At 30.0% G+C, this 19171-nt stretch overlaps 2 protein-coding genes across 2 annotated transcripts in view; one reads left to right on the top strand and one right to left on the bottom strand.

Moving 5' to 3' along the window:
* Positions 1-19171, bottom strand: part of LOC124950690 — a 162854-nt gene that overhangs the window by 136663 nt on the left and 7020 nt on the right. The window lies entirely within an intron of this gene.
* Positions 13839-19138, top strand: LOC124950908 (venom acid phosphatase Acph-1-like). Its single transcript, XM_047498393.1, has 7 exons — positions 13839-14396; positions 14786-14893; positions 15424-15692; positions 15916-16072; positions 16161-16284; positions 16787-17001; positions 18258-19138. The coding sequence occupies exons 1-7, from the start codon at positions 14313-14315 to the stop codon at positions 18558-18560; spliced, it is 1260 nt and encodes a 419-aa protein (XP_047354349.1). The 5' UTR covers positions 13839-14312; the 3' UTR covers positions 18561-19138.

The following is a 19171-nucleotide window of genomic DNA, read 5'->3' as shown; positions in this document are numbered from 1 at the left end:
AAATCGTGAAGCTTCTCTAGATTTATACTTCTTATTTGCCTTTAAATACTCATTATTAATAGCTTATAATAAATATTAATTGAACCGTCTGTCTGTCTATAAATTTCTTATAGATGATCTACTTTTTTCTTTTTCTTTCTTTTTTTCCTTTTTTTTTCTTTTTTTTTTTTTTAGATAATCATTTAATAATGAAATGTAATCTCTGAATTAATCGATTTATTTTCACTCGTATAGATACATAATCATAATACGTACATGTGAAATTATTAAAGAAAAATGTAAGTAAAGAATAAGGGTGAAATAAAAATAGTAAGTGATCGATCTCGGTGTCTCCCTTTTGTTATTTCTTTTTTCATTATTTTCTTTTCCTTTCTTTCCTTTTCTTTTTTTTTTTTCTCTCGTAAAAGAAAACACGAGAAATTCATTCTGATGGCAGAAAGTCCTGTTCTGATCCTTTACGAAATTTCTGCCTTGGACGTTCGAACGATTTATTAAATCGTTGAACGTTCCTTCGTATAGTTGGGTATATACGAATCGTTCGTATAGAAATATAAAATATATATATATATATATTATATATATATATATTTATATATATAGAAAGAAAGAAAAATTGTCATCGATCGAAATGGGATTCGTTTCGATTCGTTTCGATTCGATTCGATTCGATTCGATTCCTCGGCCTCATTGTCAAATTGACCGTACACGTTTCTACACACCTATCGTTTCTGCATTTATACATAGTATCACACGATTCTCGATATATAATAGATTACCTTCAGCGAAGCAGAAAGAGAATAGACCCTATGTATACCTTGTCTACGTGTATATGTAATATGTACGTACATATTAAATATACACGTGTGTCTATGTATGTGAGAATTAAAAAAGAAAAAAGAAAATAAAAAAAGAAAAGGAAAAAAAGAAACAAAACAAAGAGAAAGAAAAGAGAAAAATATCGAAAGACTCGATGAAGTCCTATCAATGAATATTTCCAATCCAATTAAACTAGCTTCATAATAACTTTTACGTCATATAATCTAACAATAAGCGTAGAATAAACGAATACAAACATATATTTACATAGATATGTATGTATATATCGGTACGTACGTCTGTATAACACCGATATCCACTATTCGAAGCTTTCAAATCCGATGGAATAAATACACGATCTATAAATACAGAATCGGAAAAAAAAAGACATATATAAATATATACATACAGAACTAAATACGTGTATGAATATCAAAATGTTTAACATTTAAACGATTAAAAATTATCGAAGCATTAAAGTATTCAGCTTTAGAATCATTTGTAGATGAAAATTTCTGATATTATTACGATTAACCATTAAAATTCGATTTTCTTTTTTTTTCTTCTTCTTCTTTTTTTTTTCCATATTTTTCTTTTCTCGGGGAAAAAGCTTTACGCGACGATTATAACGAGCGTAGGGTGATTGATAATTAAAAAAAAAAAAAAAAGAAAGAAAAAAGAAAAAAAAAGAAAGAAAAGAAAAGAAAAATAAAAAAAAAGGAAGAAGAAAATGAAATTAAAAAAAAAGAAAAAGAAAAAAAGAAAAAGCTAAATTAAAGAAAAATAGATAGTACGTAGGACGTGTGCATAATGTACACAAGAGTATATATAATTCTTTTTTTTTTTTTTTCTAATTGTTCGCATGAAATTTATTCTTTTAGAAAAAAAAAATTTTCCCTTATATTATAATGGACAAAGTTGGATATCGTACGTCATTGATGTACGAAGGACGATTAAACCGGTAGAGCATTATGTGGGTCACTAGTTCAAGGTTTTAGCAACCCTCGAATCCTGGGGAAACATCCCTCGAAAACCCACGTGTATATCCCAGGATCAGGCATCCTCCCTTCCTTAACCTCCTGACCCATTTCCACGAAACCATCACTGTCCCTCCCTCCCTCCCTCCCTTCCTCCTTCCTCTACTATCCTCTTCCTGCTCTCATCCCTTTTCCTTCTTCCTTTCCTTTCTCCCTTCTTAATATTCATTCCTATTTCACGTGCAATATTTTACATCACTTCAGGCCACGAAGTTCATTGTCAGATCATTTTGAGCGACTGAACGTGAGATGTCCTTTGCTTCGAGGATTCTTCTCTCTCTCTCTCTCTCTCTCTCTCTCTTTTTTTTTATTCTTTTTTCTTTCTTTTCCTTCTTCGTTCACCTATCCCGCCCCAACTACCACCCACCCCTCCCCACCCTTTCAACCTTCCACCGAACCTCAGTTCTTCTTCCATGTAGTTGAGAGGAAAAAAGGGGGAAAAAAAAAAAATAAAGAAAAGAAACGAAGAAAAACAGGAACGTATCAGTGAGAAACGTTGAGAGTGACGTGTGATTTCAGTGATTGATGTTAGGCTATTGTTTTTACTCGGTCTGTTGGCTGGTCAGTTTACGCTCGATTTCGTTGGAAACATTGTTGAGAATATTGGTTTTCAATAAATGTCCCCACGTTATATCGTTGAATGAAATTAAAAATGTTATCCCTTCTCCACCTAACCATCTAACCACTCCCACATTCACCCATTCGACCGATGCCATTCGACCGAACGACCAATCCGATCGACCGATCAAATGACCGACCGACGGAACAAACGAACGACCGTTCTTGTTGAAAAATTTTCATTTCAACGATCTACGATTCTATGATATATGTAACGAAATTGAACTTATGTACATATGTATTATACATTAGAGAAAAAAAGAAAAAAAAAAGGAAAGGGAAAAGAAAAAAAAAAGAGACAAAAAGAACGAATTAATAAATTTCGGGTCATGCATATATATATATATATATATATATATATATATATATATGCATATGTATATATATGTCGTATAAAAATATAACGGGAGATGTGATCGTTAGACGTTCAATGTAAAAGCTTGTAAAAATTAACGGATTGAAAGAGCGCGAGCTATGGACTCGTTAGTTTCGGATAATTGGACGTTGCCGAACTAATTAAATTCAACGCGTTTCTCAATTTTTCTCTCTCATTTTCTCTCTCACTCTCTTAACTCTCATTCTATATATTCAATCTCTTCTCGTAGGATCTCGGTCTATTTTTTTTATTTTTCTTTTTTTTTTTCTATATTGGTTTCCCTTAGCGCTTCGATAAACACGTTACTCATAGTTATTCTACTATTGCGTGCCTGCCAAACTAGCGAGGCATTCGAAACTCGTCCGTCCGAGATCGTTACCAACAACTCCATCATATTCCTACTAGTTTTAAATTAAATTGAATTTCTTTATTAACGTCTCTCCCTCTGTGCCTAACTCTACATATATATATATATATATATATATATATATACATACATGTTTTTTGATTATATGTAACAAATAAAATGGAAATATTATATTATATCTTTTAATGCGAGAGAATCAATGTTATTAAACTTCAATTCTAATTTAGAATCGAATTTTTAAGTTAGTTTACGAGCCATTCGAAATTTATTAACAATAAGCTGACCAAATCGGTGCTTGTGCAAGTAGTCTATTTCAACTTACCTATACCTACATTTTACACATACGTTAATGCTTTCTCTTTCTCTCTTTTTCTCTCTCTTTCTCTCTCTCTCTCACTCTCTCTCACTCTCTTGTTCTCGCCACGCTTTGCCCTATTTAAATGTTCCGGAAATGAATTTCGGTAGGTGGATTAAGCGATAACCACGACTTTGTTTAACGCTTGACCGCGACTCCATTCGGTTAATCTCGCGAATCGGTGGCTTGAATGTGTTCACAATATTTCTTTTGATTAAAAGAACGAAGAATTCTAATTTTCAATCGACTTTCCTTTCTGCATTTTCTTTCTTTTCAAGAATGTTAGCTCGTTTTGTTGAATAAAAAAAAAAAGAAAAAGGAAAAGAAAACGAATTTACATGCACGTATACGCATGTATACGCATACATATTTCATTTCTTATATTCAACCATGAAATAAGTACTTAAATGATTTTAAAAAGAAAGAAAAAAAAAAAAAAAAAATCACTCTAGAAACTTTTCGCAAAGGAGTAATTGATTTTTAAAACTACTTAGGAACTTTTATCCCGTCTAAGGACTTTTGTCCTAAGCAAAGATATTTAGGACTCATCCTGTAAAATAAAATAAAACATATATATATATATATATATGTGTGTGTGTATACATATATGTATATATATATATATATGTATGTATTTTACAGGCAAATTTTTTTAATTAAAATATTATTTATACCACTTCAAAGGGATTCATTTTGTTGGATCCAATTAATCAAAATATATCTCCATAAAACGAGCGAGAGAGAGAGAGAGAGAGAGAGAGAGAGATAAATAGAGAAGAAATCATCATTTTTCTTTCTTTTATCACAGATAAATAGCCGTTGTTAAAAGAACGATCGAGGGAAAGTATATAGATCCCCAACATAGATCCCCAAACGTACATACATAACTTTTGAAAGGACAGAGAGTTAAATAGAGAGATAGAGAGAGAAAGAAGAGAGAGAGAGAGAGAGAGAGAGAGGGAGAGAAAGAGAAATAGAGAAAGAGTTAGAAAGAGAGGAAGTTGTTTCCAAACGTGCTTTCATACGATTACGGCGACGTCTGTCGATACGTTATTCAATTCCGCACGCTATTGGATTTTCCTTCTTGAACGTAACGCGAAGCCTCCCAGGAATCCGCGTCTGCGGAAGAAACGGAAGAACCAACCACCTTGAATTTTCACTTCTGAAGCTTGTTTCTCTTTTTATTCATTCTCCGTTTATAGTCTTTTATTTTTTTTCCCCCCTCGTACCGACATCTTATCTATTCTCTACTTTGTTTTTTTCTTTTTCTCTTGTCTGTTTCTCTCTCTTTCTCTCTTCCTCTATTTATCGATCTATCTATCTATCTATCTATCTATCTACATATCTATCTCTATTTCTCTAGATCTTATAGTTTAAAGGAAACGTCCTTGAACAATGTTAAATAATATACTTCTCATCCACAAAACGTATGACTCGTCTAATATTTGCTATATAACGTAGAAAAAAAAAAAGGATGATAGAGATATAGATAAGGAAACAGATTTACGAGTAAATCGATCGATGCTTCTTTGATAATTCTAATTGGTTATCATTCATCGTTATCATTCAAGATCGAATCAGATAATAATAATAATAATAATAATAATAATAATAATCAACGAAATGTACGATTTGAATTTCGCTCCTCTCTCGTATAATATATCATTCCATTTGTGTTGAAATTCTCGGGAACATCGTTTAATAATTTAAATATTCAATTGGTATCGGATAAATATCACGTTGTTTCGTAATACAATTCGACATCGTTATCATAATATTACGTTTGCTCGGAATTCATCTTCGAACGAAACGAACGTAAGTTTTCGAAATTGTTTCAAGGAGAAGAGATTTCGTCGGCAATGAAAAAAGAGAAAACGGAAAAAAGAAAAAAATCAAAGGAAAAGAAAAAAAAAAAAGAAAAAAAGAAAAAAAGAGAAAAACGGAACGAACTAACGGACTTGAATTAATAAACGAATATAACGAACCTTTGGATTTTTCTTTTTCTTGATAACTCTTTCGATAGAAATTAATAATGCGTAAAGGAATTCGATGGAATAAATGGGGAAGCCTGTACGTTTGCGATAAGAAACTCGTTTCTGATTCGGGGGACATTGTTGCCTTGCACTGTAACACGACACATCGACATATGTATGTACACATCTCTGTATATATATATATATATGTGTATGTATGTATACATACATATGTATTTATGTATGTATTTCAAGCACGCGATGCCATTATTATCAAGTTACGTACACATATCTCTCTCTGTGTGTGTGTGTGTGTAGGTGTAGGTGTAGGTGTGCATAGGTGTCTGTTTATCTCTTACTTTTTCTCTGTGTGTATTTATAAGCACATAACGCAAACTCGACATGTATCTCCTTTAAGTACGATAAGAAGACATACACAGGTAGCATCTAAAAGAGGATTAAAATTTTTTCTCAAAATAAACAGTATACTGTCTCTTCCATTCTCTCTCTCTCTCTCTCTCTCTCTCTCTCTCTCTATCTGTCTATCTGTCTCTTTACACGATGAATAATTCCCAATTAATTTCCTTGATCAAACGAGTTTTAATTCTTCGAACGTTGTTAATAATAAAAATGAAACGTTTAAGATAGTTCGTTTAAAATATTTATTATATCGAATATAACTCTTCATTCCATTTCTTTATTAAATGATGCAACGAGACTAATGTTAGAAAAAGAGAGAGAGAGAGAGAGGGAGAGAGAGAGAGAGGGAGAGAGAGAGAGAGAGGATAGGTACTATATATCTAACGAAAGCGTTGGGCGTTAGATATTCATAACAAAGTGGATGAAGCAATTAATGAGAAGCCTTGAGGCGTATAGAAGCGCAACGTCGATCGGAACCTCCATCGAAGATTATGTGTGTGTGTGTGTGTGTGTGTGTGCGTGGATGTTTGTGTTTGTATATTATGTCGTATTACAAAAGAAGGATTCTCTTCTCATCGTTTTACTTGTTTACATCTTATCTTGTTCGCGAATCAATCGACTCGTTTAATGAACCTTATCGGCAAGAATTTTCTTTTCAATAAATATTTGACAATACGAGATCAAAATTGTAAACAAATAATAGAGGGATAATAGACGGATACTGATTTCCTTTTACTTATTATTAATCATCCTAGGACGTATTCGTTACTTCATATCGTCAGAAAATTCTGATGATTGTGCAATCTCGACGGACTAGAAAAATTTAATTGGATGGAAAGAAATGGAAATAAAATAAAACGAAATAAAATAAAATTAAATTAAAAAAAAGGAACAAAAATTTTAAAATAAACAATGAGGAAAAAAAAGAAGCAAGAAATCGATAAACTAAATGAAAATAATGTCGATCGAATATTGTTTACTTTGTTCTACGATATACTTTACGTTCGTAATAATATATATTATTATGAATAATATATATTATAATAATTATTATTACGAATAATATATATTATAATAATAATAATAATAATTATTATTATTATTATTATTATTACTTAACAAAATTGCATGTTTTAGGAAGCTCTCAATATATTGATATCAATAAAACGGTAATAAATTGTTAATTAATCATGCTACGAAAAGCAACCCTCAAGCGTTAATCATTATTAATACTCGTTTAAACTTTCTCTCTCTCTTTCTCTCTTTCTCTCTTTCTCTCTCTTTATGTGTGTGTGCCTCTGTCTCTGTTTCTCTCGTTGTAATGTATGCTCGGGCATAGATTCTCTGACGTTGTTTCTTCGTTATTCATCAATAGAATCGAAGGTCGGCCATTCTCGAGCATAACGGACGCATAATAATCGATTTATATCGGAGGGGTATGTATACCGGCGAATACAGGTGCAAGAGGCGTGACTATCTACGCAGGATATCGAATAAAATTAGCGATGTATAAGTAGAAAAATCTATCAATCGATCGGTAAATCTATCGATCGATCATTTTCTTCCTTCCTTTATATTTTCTTTCTTTTCTTTTCTTTTTTTTTTTCTTTTTTTTGTAGTTTTTTAACGAAAAAAAAAAAAAAAAAAAAGAAATAATTCGTCAAATTTGTCCTTCTTAATAGATATTAACGGACATGATAAAGATTAAATATAATCGTCGTCTACGATAAGACTTTTTATTGCGTTATTATTTCTTATCTTGCCTCTTTATTTTTTCATTTTTTATTTATTTATTTATTTATTCTTTTTTTTCTTTCTTTCTCTCTTTCTCTCTCTCTCTCTCTCTCTCTCTCTATTTTCCTCAGAAATTATTAAATATGTTTTCGTAACATCCTTTTATAAATTAAAAGACATCGCGGAAGTGGATAACGCGATGAGGATTAATTATCGCGCAATAAATTTATCCTTATGTAAAATGTATCTCGTCTAAGGATCTCTAGCACGTATCCATCATCCATCGACTTTAGAATCTTTATTATCTATATCATAAATTAATTGGATTTATTTTGATTAATATTATCGAATCACCGTTAATATCTATTGAATGATATAATTAAATGAGAATGATTAATGCTCTATGACATTACGTTTAAAATTATATTTATTTTTTCGAAACAAACAATATCTTTTTTATTTCTCTCTCTCTCTCTCTCTCTCTCTCTCTCTCTCTCTCTCTCTTTCTCTCTCTCTCTCTCTTTGTCTCTTCCTTTCGAACTTATATAAATGATTTTTATTGCATTAAGCGCGTCCAGAGGTGTGCACGAACGGTTCTCTCTATAAAAAGACACACCCACTATCACGTGATTCACATTTACGACTTCTACTTATCTGTTTCTAGACACAATAAATAAAATCACTGATTTTAATGCGATAAGAAAAAAAAAAGGAAAAGAATATTAAAAAAAAGAAAAGAGACGAAGGAAATTCATTTTATTCGTCGTATCTAAAAAAATATTCTCGATGTTAATAAAAATAATATTCTTATATGAAGGTCTGATATGAAATCATGATTTATTATATATTTATCTAATTGGAAACAAAGAAAATTTTAAATAAGTTCGATTATTAATCATTAGAGAGAGAGAGAGAGAGAGAGAGTCTCGAATGATAATATAATGATTTCGCTAAATCATGAATCATGACGATCGAGTTCTAAACAAGTTAAGTACTTCCTTTTTATCTATCAATCGTGAAATCAAGATCTAATCTCAAAAAGTCACGAAGATGAGGAATAACAAATTCTTAACGACTTTGTGTTTATATGTATGTGCGTTTAATTATGTTGTTACGATTAAGTAATAAAAAAAAAAAAAAAAGAAAAAAAAAGGAAAAAAAAAAAAAAAAAAAAAAGAAAAAAAAATGAAAGAAAATATAAAGTATGAAAAAGAAATAAAAAAGAAATAGATTAAAAAGTAATTTAAAAAGAAAAAAAAGAAGATATCTATATATATATATATATTACCCCTGAGACAGGGAGAAAGTTATAATAAACAAAGTATACGCTAAGGCTATTTCAATGCCTCAAGGTTTTAAAAGTGCCATCAAATATTTTTTTTTTCTTTTTTCTTTTTTTTTTATAGGGGAGGACTTATAGATCTTAAATTAGAATTATAGAGATATCTTTTTCTGGAGCGTCTGAGCTGAAAAGCAAATAATCTCTCTCTCTCTCTCTCTCTCTCTCTCTCTCTCTCTCTCTCTCTCTCTTTTTATCTCTGTCTTTTCAAGATGGATATAACTATCCTGATTGAGTACAAAGAGAGCCGTACATTTATGTAAATTTCTTTGAACAAAGAGTAAGATAGGGAGAAAAAAAACATAAAACATAAACACAAAAAAAATATACATATACATATATATGTATATAAAATATGTTTTTTTTATCGTAATTTTTTATCGTAAAATCGATAAAAAGAAATTCGAGCCATAGGTATTCTACTTCTAAACTTTATATCAAAGTCTTGTCTACCAGATTATGAAGTTTTCATCTAACGCAAAATACACTTAGCAAAAGAACACGTGAGTTTCCAGTTGGATAATCGATAGGAAAGTTATCCTCTATCTTCCGCAAACCTGCTAACAATTTATCAAACTTCCTGATAATATATAAGCACTTGATACGATCTTTTGAACGGATTGTTCTCTTTCTCTTTCTCTTTCTCTCTCTCTCTCTCTCTCTCTCTCTCTCTTTTACGTTCCATTCTATCATCTCCCACATATTATTATAATATCAATAATATTTCTATATGAGTTTACCAATAAATAATCAATCAAAATTTATATCCATTTTACATTTTAAAGGAACAATCTTAATATTATTTAATGACAATTTTGATCAATCCAATACAATATTATAATATATTATTGCATTATTAATGCAATTATATTATACAATATTATATCTATAGGCAATGCAAACCTATTATATTATATTCTCAGGTTAGCCAATAAGTTTGATAAATAAAAAATACTAATGTTTTGTGCTCGGTTATGAGATATTTAAAATTCTGGAATTATTATTATTATTATACAATGAAACGATATAATGATATGGTATGAAAGAAGAATCATACAATTGATAGAAATAATGATCTGAGAATAGATATAAGAAGAATGATGGGCATTTGACATGTAATGTATGTGCGTGCACACACTCTCTGTGTGTGTGTGTGTGTGTGTTTATTTATGTGTGTATGTGCGCACATGCGAACGATTGAAAGTCAATTATATTTCACATTAGACATATCAACTTTATCTAAATACTTATTTATCTGAAATTACTAAATTTTCTAAATGTCCATTTAACTGAAATTTCTAAATCGTTCTAAATTAGAGAATAAATTTTGAGAAAATAAACTCGATTACACTTCTTGAAATTAAACTTATTTAATCGTTAAGTAATATTCTCTTTCTCTCTCTCTCTCTCTCTCTCTCTCTCTCTCTCTCTCTCTCTCTCTCTCTTTCTTTTTCTTCATCTTCTTTATTAGCTAATCATCTCTTCATTCAAGGATTACGATCCATAGATCTGTAATTCTCGAGTTTGCATAACTAAGCTTCCATGTTTTTTCTTTTTATTTTTTTACGAGTCATGATCAGATGTAATTAGGACGATTGCGAGATGTAGATCGGAAAATAATATTATTGCTATTATATATGTCTATGAGTGGATTGTTACTTGTAAATTAATTCTCTCTGTTTCCTTTTTTTTTTCTTTTTTATCTTTTATTTTTTATTTATTTATTATTATTATTATTATTTTTTTTTTTTTTATTTCTATTCTTATCGCTATAAATCTTTTTCTATTTATTTATTCATTTATATTCTTCTATTTCTCTTTCAGCCGTTTAACAACTTCGCAGACGATAAAAGTAACAATAATAATAATAATAATGATAATAATAATGATAATAATAATATTAATGACAATAATTATAATAATAATAATAATCGTTCAGTTAGAAGACAGAATTGTTTGGATAATTAAAACGATCGGTTTTCTAGTTAGAAACTCGGGATACGTACATGCATAATTCATAATTCAACGATACGATTACGGATTAATTTAAATATATTCCTTCCTCGATAAAACGAATTCGATTGAAATTTTCCTAAACTACCAAGAAATTTAATGACGTCATGAAACTCCAAATAACTTAGAATTCATCTATGTATAAACTATCGGTTATTGCATACCTCCATCCCTCCCCCTCAAATGACAACTGATTCCACGAAGAAATAATTCAACAACGAGAATGAAAAAAAAAAAGAAAAAAAAAAGAGAAAAAAAAAAAAAGAAAAATCCCAACGACAAGAGAAATGACGAATGAGAAGACAACATTGGACTCACGATTGTTGACATAACTTCCTGTGATTTTTTCTTTTTACGAATGATTGAAAAATAATGAGAAAGGAGAATCGATCTTCGAAGAATAATTATCATCGAAGAATAATTATCATCGAAGATAAACGTATATAAAATAAATAATAAATTACTATATATATATATATATATATCTAATTTTTTTTAGATATATCTATATAATAGTTCAATATATTGGACTAAGGTCAATACAAATTTCGTTTAGAAATTTGTATAACCCGGAATTTAAATATCGAAATATCTCGAAAGATATAAAATCGAGGTCAATTTATAGTGTTAGTTCATTGCCGCTTAACTCGTTTTGTTATAACCAACGAGGCGGACACGATCGGAAAGGTGAAAGCACTATGCGTATCATAATCTACGATTTGTTCGATTACCTGATATACATAAATACGTATATACATATATAAATAATCTATCTTTGTGTATGCAATCAGGCTGCTCTAACAAATAAGCGAAATAAACTTAAGTATATGTCGCCGATAATGATCGAATCGAATGTACGACCTTGGTGTAAAATGAGTATTATATTGTCTTCAGCGATATATGTCTCCGCATTATCTACGTATAAACGCATACATATATACGTACATACAACATACATACATACATACATACATACATACATACATATATTTAAATACTATGCGCACGAGGATAGCGGGATTTCCAAAGAGGAGTGATCGTTTTAAATCAAAATCAATCTTAAATATCACAATACGATAATTGTATGATTCATTTTTTGGAGGATCATTTATTTTCTTTTTATCTTTTTTCCATTTTTTCTTCTTCTTCTTCTTCTTATTTCCTTCCTTCTTTTTACATGCTCATTTGAAACAACGATTTAATCGAATGTAATAATTGCGAAGAGCTTGTTGTTACAAAGAAAAGAAAAACGAAAGAAAAAAAAAAAAAAAAAAAAAAAAAAAAGAAAAAAATGGAAAAAAAACGGGGAAAAAAAATGGAAAAAAAATAGAAAAAGAAAAAAGAAAAAAAAGAGAAAAAACTGTTCGCCTGTGTAGAAGAGAACATAAGAGTAAAGATAATTAAGAACGGCAGTTAAACTCGAATCAAAACGTTATTCGCACATAATTAATTCTATCGGCTCGATCATCGATTAGTTAGTTAATATCACCGATTAACTTAATACGTTAAATTCAGAATAAATCAACGACTTATTGCGTTTTATCTTCTTCTCCTCTCTACCCCTCCCCCTCCACTACCCCCCTCTACCACCGCTGCCTCCCACTATTCCTTCTCTCTCTCTCTCTCTCTTTCTCTCTCCCTCCCTCCCTCCCTCCCCACTTCCACAACTTTTATCTACCTTCTCGGTGTTCTTTTCTTTTTTTGATCTAATTAACTCGAAAAGATCGTTCTGAATTCTGAATTCATTAGATTACATAAGATATCCATATATATATATATATATATATATATATATATATATATATATATGCTTTTACGGTTGGCATATTCACTTCCTCATTTTATGTTTAACCAGCAATTGAGACTTTACGCGGAAATACATTCGAGTTTCTCGGGAAAATTCAATCGGGGAAAAAAAAGGAAGGAAAAGAATAAAAACGATTTTCCTCAGTAGTCGATTATCAGAATTACCTATCATGATGAATCATAAAAGGATAATGTTACACCTCATCTAGGTTCTTTCTAAAATTTGAATCACTTGTTTACTCTTTCAAATTCCTCCGGGTATAATAAATGCTGACTTGACTTGCGAGAGACGAAAAGAGAGAGAGAGAGAGAGAGAGAGAGAAGAAGAAAAAAAAAGAGAGAAAAAAATAGCACTTAAAAGATACAACGATATATTTTATTAATGTAAAAATGAAACATAAAATGTCCGAACAATGTCACTATCGTTGAACCTGTTTGCTAGAAAACGAAAAATACGACCTATCCTTTTCTCTTTCTCTCTCTTTTTTTTGTTCTCTTACTGTTCTTTTTTATACAAAAAAAAAAAAAAAAAAAAAAAAAAAAAGAAAAAAGAAACAAAATAAAGAAAAAAAAGTATAAAGACAAGAATGAAAGAGGTAGATAGAAAAAAAAAAAAGATAAATAAAATATAAGTAGAAATAAGAAAGAATCGAAAGAGAAAAAAAATATAGGTGTATGTACATATATAAAAGGAAAGAAAAAAAAATGTATATATATATATATATATATATATATGATAAAATCGGAAGAGTTCGTACAGATAAGTTTTTTCTTTCTTATTATTATTTTTTTTTTCTTTGTTTCTTTTTTCTTTTTAAGATAGGGTTCAGAAGGATATATAGACGAATCGTAGGAATACCCATTTCCCCCTCTCTTTCTCTCTCTCTCTCTCTCTCTCTTTTTTTTTTCTTGACCTTCGGCCATGATCGTGTTGAGGATTGACGAAAGAGGAAAAGGATATCATAGAGGAACAAAACTACGACGGCTAAGACGATTGTAATAGTCGACGATGAAAAACCGTGTATAGAGTACGTAGAATAAAAATCATTAGGTGTACAAAACCTGTTCGGCTAAGTTCCTTGTCCAGCCCCACTCGAACTCCGCACACCGTGTTTTAGTGTGTGACAACAGTAGAACGAGACTCTCGCGCTTGTATATGAAAAACCATTCGCGAGTAGATCGCAACGTGAAATCGAGTAAACCGGACGTATTTACGATATTCGAGAAGGAGAGGATACCAACTGGGATCTTCCGTTCTTCCATTTTGTCGCGTTTATCGGTCGTTCGATTTTTATTTATTTCTTCGGTTTAATTGTTCTTTTTTTTGTTTTTTCGTTTCTTTTTTATTCCATTTCCTTCCTTTTTCTTTCTTTCCTTTTCCTTTTTTTTCTTTTTTTATTTGTGCGTTTCCCATCCTCTTCTATCTAACAAAGTACCGTTTGACATAATAAGAACATCATGAATGCCAATGTGTTTCTCGTCGTATTATTTTCTTTCGTTACATTGGTGAACTGCGATTTGGAAGTGCAACTACTCCACGTGGTAAATAAAAGTTTCATCACGATTTACAAATTAGTATTCTCGTTTTCTAAGAGATCAAAAAAAAAAAAAAAAAAGGAAAAAAAAGGAACGTTACAGACAGTTCGATTTAGTTAAATTAAGTCTAAGACAAGTCTCCTTTCTTATTAGTATATACTTTTTCTACTGTATAATTTTGTCCATTGTTGTTATACTTTTCTTTATCTTATACGAAACTTCGAAATCTTTCCGTTCCTTTTCTATTCTCGTTCGTCTTCTTTTGGAAAAAGTTATTAAAAAAAAAAAAAAAAAAAAAAAAAAAAAAAGAAAAAAATAATTAAAAGAAAAGATCAATGATTAATTGTTGTGTTTGTGTGTGTGTGTGCGCGTGTTTTTTTTTCTCTCTTTTAAAGCTATTTCGACATGGCGACAAGGTACCTCATCGAGCCTATCAAAATTATCCAAATGATCCGTATCGCGATTATACCTATTATCCAATGGGAGACGGCGATTTGACCAACGTGAGTATGATACTTGCGTGTTGTAAATTTCTTTTTTTCTCTGAAAAAAAAAAATAACATAAAAAAAAACAGACAAGAATGTATGTCATCGCTCGTTTCGAATGATAAAGTGAAAAAAGAAAAAAATAGAAAAGAAAAAAAAAGAAACATACATTTCCAATGGTAACTAAGAAAAAGAAGGCAAAGGATGGGTGTGAGACGGGGGAGGAGGGCGGGGAAGAAAGTAAAACGATTAATCAATTTTTCAAATATCCACTTTCTCCGACATTCTTCTGGAAGAAAGAAAAAAAAAAAAAAAAAAAGAAAGAGAGATAAAAAGGGAGAAAAGAGGGAGACGGTGTTTTGAGTTTAAACAAAAAAAAAACAAAAAAGAAGAAAGAAAAAGAAGATAGAGAGAGAGAGAGAGAGAGAAAGACATTAAAATAACAGGAGAGAAAAAAAAAAGAGAAAATGAATAATGTAATAATGTAAACAAGTTAGTAAATAAGTTTGATAGTTGATCGTTATGTGAATCTACTGGATTTTATCAGGAGGGAAAGTTGCGTGAGTACAAAATTGGCCTGATGTTACGTGGACGTTACGATGGATATTTTGGTTCGGATTATTGGCCCGACAAGATCTACGGTCTTGCGACGGATGTGCCAAGGACTCAGTTATCTATCCAGCTCGTACTGGCCGGATTATTCCCACCCTCCGAGAAACAGATCTGGAATCCACATTTGCCCTGGATTCCCACGTGGACGAGTCTAGCTACACCACACGATATTCAAAGCCTATTATTCCCTCACTATTGTCCGCGGTAAGTTAATTTCACTTTAAAATAATAATAAACATTTCGAATAGATCGATCAATTCCTTTCTAAAATCTTACATCTTATTTATGAACGTTTAAATCTTAAATAATATCAATCATCCTGGGACAAATGTTTTCTTTGTTGATAAATTTCAAAACAAAAAAAGGAATGAAAAAAAAAAAAAGAAAAAAAACAAAACGAATGTTTATCATCTTTCAATATCGACAGATACCAAGAGGAATACGCACAATTTCTCGAACAGGATGATACTCAAGAGATGATAAAAAGATACAAAAATGTTTTCTCTTATTTGACCGATCATACGGGAAAAATTGTTAACACGACCAAGGCCGTTCAATATTTGTATAATTTATTAAAGGAGGAGGTAAATACATTTGCATTTTATTCCTCGACATGAATTCAGTCGATCTTAAGAGAGCTCTCTTTTTGTAATTTTCTCTTTTCTCTTAAAGGCCGCACAAAATCTAACACTGCCTAAATGGACGGAGAATGTGTTCCCTAGTCCTATGAAAGAAATTACAATGCTTGATTTTCATCTACGATCCTATACGAAGACCTTGAAACGACTTAATGGAGGTACGTTTTATCAGACAATTATAAAATTAATGCTTGATAAAGTAGAGAAAGGCAATTTCGAAATTCTTCGAGGAAAGAATAAATACATATATATATATATATATATATATTACAGACATTATATATATATACATTACAGACATTAATACCTTACAGACGTTTACATACTTAACGACAAAAAAATATAAGCTAGTAGAATATTTTCTTGAGATAGGATATATAAAAAAAATGCATTTAATGATAATACTTGAAAGATTTATTGTCGTGATTTAACGACCTCGCTCTTCATCGTTTCCTTTCGAAATCGAGGACAGAAAAAAAAAACAGAAAAAAAGAAAAAAGATCTATAAGTTTATCTATCTATAGCTCTATTTAATAAGTGATATAAAACGTTCGTTAATCTGCGCCCGCCGCAATGCATAAGCCATTAATGTTATCCTAAATTTTACTTATAAATTAAAAGCTATAAAAAAAAAAATGACATAATTCCAATGATTTTTAGGTATGCTACTTAGAAGGATAGTTAATGATATCGAATTATATCAAAAAGGAAGATTACAACCCACCGATAGAAAAGCTTTCCTATTTTCTGCTCACGAAGTGAACGTAGCTGCATTGGCGAGAACTCTCGGCACCAATGAACCTTTACTTCCCGCTTATGGATCTACGATAATACTGGAAACTCTGCGTGACAAAAAGGGAACTTACTATATTCGCGTAAGTGCTTTCACTCATGTTGATTTCTCATTAAAAGATAATACATAGATAATACGTAATTAGAAATCGAGAAACGCAGACTTTTATTTTAAAATTCTCTTTCTCACGCAACATTCATTTCTTTTCTTTCCTTTTCAACTTAAATATGATATATATATATATATATATGTGTGTGTGTGTGTGTGTGTATTTAATACTTGTTATTTATTATTTTTATATGCAAGATATCACAAAGTTATCAAATATTTTCTAAACAACGTTATAAATAAATAGATCGCGTTAAATTTCAATGCTACGCCATATACATGAAAATAATATTTTGATAAAGAACAAAAGCAATAATCCATTTTCGAAATTTTTATGTTACGTCTCACTGATGTATTAACATTAACCTTCGAGAAAATTATATCGATAATGGGATAAAATTGAACATTAACCTTATATCAACAAAAAGTATAGTATATTTTTTTTTTTTTTTTTTTTTTTTTTTTTTTTTTTTTTTTTTTTCAAAACGAGTCGAAAGACCTTCCATTTAATATCTTTATTCTCTAAAATTTCATTATCATTATTTGCTTTAATCGTTCTAAGGAAAAAAAAAAAACAAAAAAAAAAAAAAGAAAAAAAAAAGAAATAGAAAACAAAAAAGGAACCCAAAGTGAAAAAATTGGTTTTTTTTTCTCCTTTTTTTCTTTTTTTTTTTTTTTTTTCTTTTTAACTAAGTACTAGATGATACTCTCTTATTTAACTTAATCTAACCGAAAAGCAATTTCAAAGTAAAATCACACGATTTCCCTGTTCCGGTATTTACCTTCTGAGTAATGTTTGCTTGCACCGTCTGCCACGACGCTATCTTATTTCGACATGTCGCTCTTACTTATTACCGTACGTGAGATCACAAACATAAACTCATTGAGACGAAAACGAGGAATAAAACATTGTTACGATATTTCCTTTCATAAGTTTTGCGACAAAAGGAAAAGAAAAGAAAAAAAAAAAAAGAAGACAAAAAAGAAAATAATCAAACGATAAGAAAATTATTAATAGCACGAATATTTGTCAGGCGAAATTCACGAAATATTGAAAAAAAAAATAAGAATAAAAAAGAAAAAAAAAAGAGAAAAGAAAAAAAAAGAAAACAAAAGAAGAAAAGAAAAAGAAAAGAAATTATACGAGATAAATGTCGTGATTATAAATTAAATAATGAATTTTTTATTTTTCTCATCTATTTTGTTTTTGTTTTTGTTTTTGTTTTATAGGTACTTCTATGGACAGGGGTGACGGAAAAGTTAATTATCCAAACTATTCCTGGCTGTAACGAGCTATGTCCGTACAATGAATTCCGTCTTCTTTTGAATGATGTTATAGCAACCGACGAGGATCTTTTATGTCGACAAAAAGATCATAATAATAATAATAATAATAATAATAATGATAATAGTAATAATAATAATAATAATCATCATCATCATCATATATCGTCATCAACGATAATCAATCTGGACAAACTTATGTTTTATCTATTAGGAATTTCGTACGTGATTTCGAAATCGTTAACGTGAACGAGAGATGAATCGACGATGAGAGACGAACGGCGTATGTATGTATATATATATATACATATATATATATATATATTGGTTAAACTATCGTCGATACGACAACTCCGATAGAAAGTTATGCTCGAACGTTCTCTCAAAAACCATTTAACTCTCAAAATGTTATTATTATTTATTTACGTTTCGAGCATTCTCTCTCGTTACGCGATGACTTTCTTCACGTCACAATACTTGATAACGTCTGATTTTAATGAATATAGATAATCCTGTGTAAATAAAATAATAAGTATTATAGAAAATAAATCTAATTGAATAATATTTTTTATATAAACGACTGTCAACGTTTGAAAAAAAAAAAGAAAAAAAAAAAAAAAAGAAAAGAAAACACGAAAAATATTCTTCCCACTTCTGTTTATTTGATCGATATCTTATCAATCGAACCTAAGGTATTTTATAAAATACATAAAACAAATACAATACAAATATATATATATACACACACACATATACACGTGCACCCGCACGGACGAATATTTTAATTAGCAATGTAAATAATTAAATGTCAGGATTATGCTAATATTTTATTATAAGCGTCGAGCATTTATTAGAAATAC

This window comes from Vespa velutina, chromosome 1 (assembly GCF_912470025.1).
Source record: "Vespa velutina chromosome 1, iVesVel2.1, whole genome shotgun sequence".
Lineage (NCBI taxonomy): Eukaryota > Metazoa > Arthropoda > Insecta > Hymenoptera > Vespidae > Vespa > Vespa velutina.
This window is presented reverse-complemented; position numbering and strand designations above follow the sequence as displayed.

What these genes read in the sequence shown, in the direction of transcription:
- LOC124950908 (XM_047498393.1), top strand. Translation starts at nt 14,313, where the DNA reads ATGAATGCCAATGTGTTTCTCGTCGTATTATTTTCTTTCGTTACATTG. An exon ending in GAGACGGCGATTTGACCAAC is followed by an intron (nt 14,894 to 15,423) that starts GTGAGTATGATA and finishes GGATTTTATCAG; the next exon opens with GAGGGAAAGTTGCGTGAGTA. An exon ending in TTCCCTCACTATTGTCCGCG is followed by an intron (nt 15,693 to 15,915) that starts GTAAGTTAATTT and finishes CAATATCGACAG; the next exon opens with ATACCAAGAGGAATACGCAC.